Below are 7,430 nucleotides of genomic sequence, written 5' to 3'. Positions count from 1 at the left end.
TCTATTTATTGCAAGGAAGAGAACCTGAGTAAAGAGCCATCTTAATCCTTCAGTTCCTAGTTAGTTTTACACTCTTCTGTTTAAACCCCCCCCCCCCAAAAAAAAACTGCCTGAGATTATTTTCCATGCTGATAGAAGTAGCAGGGACAGAATTCCTGCTATCCTCCTGGGATCACAGCTATAATAAAGGCTTTTAAAGTAAGAAATGGCATGGCGCCTTCACAGCAGGGAATTCTCCCAGAAACTGCAAATGACCATCTTAAAACATGTTCTGAAAAAAAGTGCTGGCCATTTTCCTACTCCTTCTGCTATAGGATATTCATTGGTCCAGGAGCTGTGGCAATTCAGGTGATAGACATGGCTTAAGTTCCGTTCTCAAAACTCTCCTGTTGATCAGATGGATAAAACCTTTATTAGTTGGAGCATATTCTGCCTATTTGCAACTTTTCAAGAGTGGATTCACTATGACCTCCTTCCTAGGAAGAATATATAGCAATGATGCTTTAATGCAGGTTTGAAAGGTTGCAAAAGAATTTGGGAGCTATTTCCCACTTTTCATACACACACTCCTGCGTTAAAAGGTGGCACATAATTGAAGCGTATCCAACTTTTAAATTCCCATCACTGATTCTTGTTTTCTTTTTTTGGTTCTCTCTCCCAATCTATGGCTTTACTATAGGTTTTCAGTAGGAAATAGTCCAGTGACTTTGGTTTTATTAAAGAGAATCAGCAAGCTTTTTTTTCTGGCAATGTACAGAGTTTTGCATGGGGTTTGAACTGGAAAAGTTCAACCAAGGAAATGTTTAAACAAAACAAGGGTTTTGTGGGCAGGATGAATGACTTTTAAAATTATTTTTCAATAAATGCAGAGAAAATTGTTATGACATGAAATCATAACCAATGAAGTTGATAGTAAAGAAGCATCTTGATTTTGGGGGATGACAAAATGAAAAACATAGTAACCAATCCTGCGCACACACAAAATCTTTGTAATTGCTCAAAAGTTCCAATCGCTTTAAAATGTTTCACTCTTTTCATAATTCCAAATATAACAGGAATGGAACTAGAAGCCAGTAGATTCTGGATGAGATTGATACTGGCGGGAGCTAGAATCCCGCATCCTGTTGTTCCTACTTGATGCTGATTAACTCTGAAGTTTCACCACTGAGCATTTTTCCAAACATTCTTGAAGGTATAATACAGATTGATCCTAGGATCGACTTTGTTTTTAAACCTTAAGCGATGCAGCTGTGTATTTTATATCATCTCATGAAATGACGAACAGGCGTTCTCTTTTTTTTAAATTCTAAAATAGCTGCAGTTAACATTCCCTTCTGGGTATCCTTCTTTTTCCAATGTAAATAGTCCTTGACTTACAACCAGTTGCTTAGTGGCCATTTGAAATTGCGACCTACCTGGGAAAGGGAACTTATCACCCAGATCCAAAGTTTTGACAGTCACTTCCTCCTGTGGGTGAAGTGACCTCACTCTGGGTGCTCAGCAACACAGCCGCATTTACAGCCATTTGTAGCATGCCAATCACATTTTACAATAGTTGCCAAAAATCAGCACTGCTAGTAAAACTGCACTACAGTGAACAATGAGTTCATTTTATGACCGCAGTGTTCACTTAACAATTGCTGCAAAAGACACAATCATGTGTCCATTTCCGTTTTATGACTGTTACAACTTACAACCATAATGGGCGAGCTCCACTACGGCCGTAACTCGAGGACTATCTGTAAACATTCAGTCAGGATTTACAAGTGGAAACTTCCTGCTTAATTGTAATGCTTCTAGGATTCTGCCTCCTCTGCTTTTCTTCTTTCTTAAATATATTTCAGCATGAAAAGATCAAAGCAAAAACAGCAAAAACTATGCCAAAGAGAAACTATCAGTACCTATCAATACTAGGCCTTGAAGCCTTAACAAGTCCTTGCAGTACGATAAAATGTGCCTTCTACACCTCTGAGGAGGAGCATCAGATTCAAGCCTTTTTACCACATCAAATCAGCTGCTTTGCCTTTGGATCTTTTCCCCAAGCATAACCTCAGGCAATGAAAAATGACTTGCAGATCTTTTGACTTGCAGATCTTTTAACTGAAGGGATAAAAGTCCTTTTCTGAAGTGGATTTCTTTCCAGTGATTGGAACCAAAGCAGCTTCATAAATTGTCCCTGCTTCACCCAGCCCTCCTTATTACATTTGTCTTGGGGGGAAAAAGATACAAAGATTTGAACATCCGTAGATTATATTCCCAACAATGTTTGTATAATGGTATTGCTTAAGTTATAATTACAGCAGCTATTTATTTTAAGTATCAATATTTGTCCACAATACTTGCTGATGTTGTTGATCCATCTTGTTTTAGGTCTCTTTCGTGGACGCTTTTTATCAAGTGGGATCCATTTTGTGACTGCCTTGGTCCACCTGCCATCAGTTCTTCTTGCTCTGGGACCAGCCCATTTCCATTTCAGTTCTTTTACTCTCTTGATATTACCGTATACTTTTGTTTGTTCTCTAGTTCGTGTGCAGGTCTTTCTGTCTTGTCTTATAATGTCGAGCATTATCTTTCCATGGCTCTTAGCTTTTGTTTCGATTGTGAGGTCCATGTTTCACTGGCATATGTTAGAGCAGGTAGCACACACTGATCAAAATATTTCTCTTCAGGCATTAAGGGGAGTTAATTCTTGAAAATTATGCTGAGCCTGGCAAATGCCTGCCAACCACATTTAACACGTTCAATTTCCTTTATTATATCACCTTCCATTGAGATCCGTTGGCCAAGGTATATGTAGTGGTCTATTATGTCTAATTCTTCTCCAGATATAAAATTTGTTCTTTCTTTGGTGAATTTATTAAACATAACCTGGCACTTTTTCAGGTTTATTTTTTAAGCCAATTTTTTCTTTCTTTGGTGAATTTATTAAACATAACCTGGCTCTTTTTCAGGTTTATTTTTAAGCCAAATGGTTCTCCTGCTTTGTGCAGCTCTTGTATGTGTCTTTGTAGCTCTTCTGGGTCTTGTGAGAAGAGAACATCATCATCTGCAAATCTTAAGTGATTTAAATAGGTGCTATTGATTTTATTTCCATCTTTTGCCCAGTCTAGTTTACGAAATACTTCTTCAAGGCAGGCTGAGAAAAGGGTAGGTGATATTGTATCACCTTGTTGTACACCTCGTTCTCTGATGATTTCCACTTTAATTGTTGCTATTGTTTTTTCATATATTGATTGTAGTAAGTTTAGGTAAGGTGCAGTGTCTACACCTCGGTTGTGCACTGCCTTCATTATTGCTTGCTGGAATACTCAGTCAAAGAGATCAATGACATCACCAAGTATTGTGGGCCCAATTGACAAAAGGATCGTATTGGTTGGAAACATGTGGAAGAGGCCTTCATCCTGCAGTGGATAGACAATGGCTAAAATGATTATGTCAAGGCTGCTAACATCGGATGTTCATGCTTGACAATATATAAAGATGCAAACATTTTCTATTTAACCTGTGTATTACTTTTAGAGTAAAAATTAGATGGTGCTGGAGGGGAGGGGGAAGAATGTGCTTGGAGACTAGTTAGCCATAACAATATCTCAGTAGAGTATTCTTCAAGGTTACTTGTAATAAGAGGAGATAACGGGAGGGAAAGTTCACACTTCAAACTAATTGGAGAATGTGATTAATGACTGTGAAATGAAGGAGTGAGTTATGCTTAGATACTGTGTGGTTGGGGGAGGAGAATTCAGATTTTGGCTTCTCTATGTACGTGCGAAGCTATGTTGCAAATTAAAGATTCTTTAAGGTAAACAATGCCTCAAAGTTCTTTGAAGAGCTTCTTTTTTCGGAACCATGACAGATGACGATGAAGAAGGTGATGATGATTTATTTGTCAAAATTCTAAAAATGCCAGAGTCCATAATGACTCTGGGTGACACATAATATTAATAACAGTTAAAAAAAAACACAACCAACAAAAAAAGTGGCCAACATGTAAGAGAGAGCAATTAAAAACATATCCCTAATCTTCCCATAGGATTTCTCAAAAGAGCCCACCACACTAACCCAAATCCTAGGGAAAGAGTCAGGTTTTCAAAGGTAGAGGCCATTCAAATCTCTGGGGCAATGCTGTTCCAGAGGGCAGGCACCATGAGAGAGACGGTCCATTTCATCAGATGATACTGTTTAAGCAAAGAGTCTGAAAGTATGCCCAATTTGATTGTACAATATAGGACAAGCAGACACTACTGGAGACAGAAGATCTGTCTCATAAATAGACCTATGATAGGGAGTGTCTCGTAGGTCAGGGACATTGAATTGTATCTAAAAAGCCCATTGGCAACTCTCAAAACAGAGGTGATACATTGGGTGCACTGTGTTATGCCCACAAATGCCTGTGGATCTAAATGATTTTCAAGGTTAGCTCCACACAGATCACATTGCAATAGTCACACATTGTGGGTGACTGTACGAAAAGCCTCCTGTTCCAGGAATGGGCACAACTGGGACACAAAATGAATCAGTGCTAAGGTTGACTTGGCTTTGCTCATCAATAGAACCTTATTCAAGAGAAATTCTACCTTTGCTTCTTCTCCTGCACTTTTCTTGTGCCTGTACCTTTGTCACTTATAATCACTTTCCGAATTGGAGGATTCAAGAGTGTTCCCCCTGAGGTCAGGGTCAGGCTCCTCTTTTCTGCTTCCAAATAAATCTATAGAATATTGTTATCACTATTAATATCAGAATAAGTTACAACTCTGCAAGTAAGAAAGAGAATGTTGCTTGTTTAAAACTGAGATTCTACACAGAGCTAAAATTCTAAGACAAATGGAATAGAATAGAATGGAAAGGGGTGGGATGGGAAGGGATGACATCTATCTACACTTATTGAGTGTTGTTCAAAAAATCCTTTTATTTTCAACGGTTAGCCACAGTTACATTATGCTGAGCGATGGGGATCAGTTAGTTTGAAACTTATCTCAGTAAGAGCCTAACAAAATTTGGCAACATCCAGAGAGATCGAGTCCCTTTGATCAGAAAACAGAAATTGGATGTAGAAAGTATCGGATACCACATTAGGGCTCAGTGTATTGTGTAAACCAAACCTGGTCTTCAACTCAGGAAACTCCTGTTCTTCCTCTAAAAAGTGAGAAAAAGTAACCTGCTCTATGTGCTGACCTACATACTGCATTGTCCAAGCAATTCTTCTTTTGAGAAAACTGGTTCTGTACTTAACAGATTATGACAGATGTTTGGTACAATTTCCATTGCAGATAATGGCAGTTTAAGACTTAGATCAGTGGTTCTCAACCTTTTTAATGCCGCGACCCCAACCGGTCGTAAGTCGAGGACTAAACCGGTCGTAAGTCGAGGACTAAACCGGTCGTAAGTCGAGGACTTTCCCTGCCCGGGAGCGCCGCACATGTGTGGTTCCGCCCCCTGCGCCAGCTGAGGCGTAGCTGGCAAGCGGCAGAGACGGAGCAGGCCGACCACCAGCTGGCCCAGCCCAAGGGAGGTAAGGCACCCGCCGGAAAAGGGGGGAAAAATGGTGTACAAAAAAAATGGCGTACAAAAAAAATGGTGGACAGCCTTGCTTGGCGACCCCCATGAAATGGTCGATCGACCCCAAATGGGGTCCCGACCTACAGGTTGAGAACCACTGACTTAGATGAAACATCACTCATGGAGCCAAATTAAAGATCTATGCATAACAGGGGAGGAGGATAAAATGGCCATATCTTTGGTAACCTTAGTGTGGCAGGCAAAGTGTGGATGTATGCAAAGTGCAAGATTTAGCAAGTGTGCTACAGAAGATGATTTGCTTGGGCAGAGTTCGAGTAGAGGTTGGCTAAGTATTTAGGAGGATTAACATCTACACTCTTGCTCAGTTTTTTGTTTTTTGTTTACTCTGTTCAGGACCGGTCTCCTAACTCATCTCCAGAGGACATCACTGTCAACTACCCCACCTTGGCCTTCCGAGCAGCACCTCCTCTGCCCTGTTCTTCAGCCAGCTCACCAGGGTCCTATGAATCTATGGGAATGTTTCAACTCTGGAGCAATGAGATGCCAGCACGCTCTCACACAACCATGGCGTTTGGACGACCCAAAATGCCATATCACGAGCAAATGGTGGCTAGCAATAGTGGTGCCTCACCCCACGAACTGCCGCTGACACCACCAGCTGAGGCCATCTACTCACTGGAGTGGTCACCTGTCAAGATGTTGGCACCCACAGTGCATCCCTCATATGCTTTCCCGGAAGCCCAGGACTCCTCCAGTTTTCTGCAAAGCCCGTGGCCTTTGGGTACAGCTGTCCCTCCAGGCCCCTCCTGCACTGAGGATGCCCCGTGGTGGACCCTGCAGCAGCCAAGCAATTTCTCTCTTGGACATTCATTAGTCCTCAGTCCCCAGCCTCCCCTCGCACCCTTCCTGCAGAGCCCTCCCAAAGGGCTGTTGAGTACAGCTCGCCGCTGTCGTCGCTGCAAATGCCCCAATTGCCAGGGAGCCAGCAAGTCCCATGAGGAGCCAGGGAGGAAGAAGCAGCATGTCTGCCATCTGCCAGGGTGTGGCAAGGTTTATGGCAAAACCTCTCACTTGAAGGCCCACCTCCGCTGGCATGCAGGCGAGCGCCCCTTCATTTGCTCCTGGCTGTACTGTGGGAAGAGCTTCACTCGCTCAGATGAGCTGCAAAGGCACCTTCGGACACACACAGGGGAGAAGCGCTTTGGCTGCCAGCTGTGCCCCAAGAGATTTATGCGGAGTGACCACCTAGCAAAGCATGTCAAGACCCACCAGGGAAAGCGGGTGCGGAATGTGGCTGTTGTGACAGCAGCAGCAGTGGGCATTAAGCGAAAGTGATGTTAAATAAAGATGCCTAAAAGAGTAGAGATGAGGTCAAGGAAGCAAGGAGAAGGCTACAGCAGGCTTACGGTGTCTGGGCTGCAAAAACCTGGACAGTCATCAGATAGCAGCAACGAGATGGCTTGTTGTACATACGTTTCTACCACCTACTGATTTGCAGTCCTTGCTAAGGTGCAACTGAATTCATTTTACACCCAACATAACCAATCATATTTTTCCCAAGAGCCTGGCAACTATAGATCAGTGGGATGCTATGAAATCTCAGTCAGTAAATCTGAAGTCCTGCAAACATTCCCTAGCAAGAGTGAATGATTGGTTAGGTCCATTAAATAGTGATTCCCGAACATCCTCCATTCCACTGGTATAAAAACAGGAGCAGGTGGATAATTCTTTTGTGTCAGGGGGCCAGATAGTAAATCCTAGGCTCTCTAGGACTAAATGGCTGCCAGGTCACAAAACCTCTATTTCCAGAAGGCAAATTGATGAGTTACTCCCCACTACTCCCCACAACTACTTCAAACCTCCCTTCCCTCACCCTATCTTCCTTATAACCCTAGATTACTTTTGGGAGGAGC

At 42.2% G+C, this 7,430-nt stretch overlaps 1 protein-coding gene across 1 annotated transcript; it reads left to right on the top strand.

Annotated features, from left to right (window-relative positions):
• Positions 1–5,922: 5,922 nt before the first annotated feature.
• LOC107294721 (transcription factor Sp5-like) lies at positions 5,923–6,852 on the top strand. The gene has a single exon (XM_015823975.2). It carries the CDS (start codon positions 6,028–6,030, stop codon positions 6,850–6,852), a length of 825 nt encoding a protein of 274 aa, XP_015679461.1. The 5' UTR covers positions 5,923–6,027.
• Positions 6,853–7,430: the final 578 nt, after the last annotated feature.

This window comes from Protobothrops mucrosquamatus, unplaced genomic scaffold (genome assembly GCF_001527695.2).
Source record: "Protobothrops mucrosquamatus isolate PMUCROS unplaced genomic scaffold, P.Mucros_1.0 scaffold2064, whole genome shotgun sequence".
NCBI lineage: Eukaryota > Metazoa > Chordata > Lepidosauria > Squamata > Viperidae > Protobothrops > Protobothrops mucrosquamatus.
This window is presented reverse-complemented; position numbering and strand designations above follow the sequence as displayed.

Coding starts and splice junctions, on each gene's coding strand:
- LOC107294721 (XM_015823975.2), top strand. CDS start 6,028: ATGGGAATGTTTCAACTCTGGAGCAATGAGATGCCAGCACGCTCTCAC.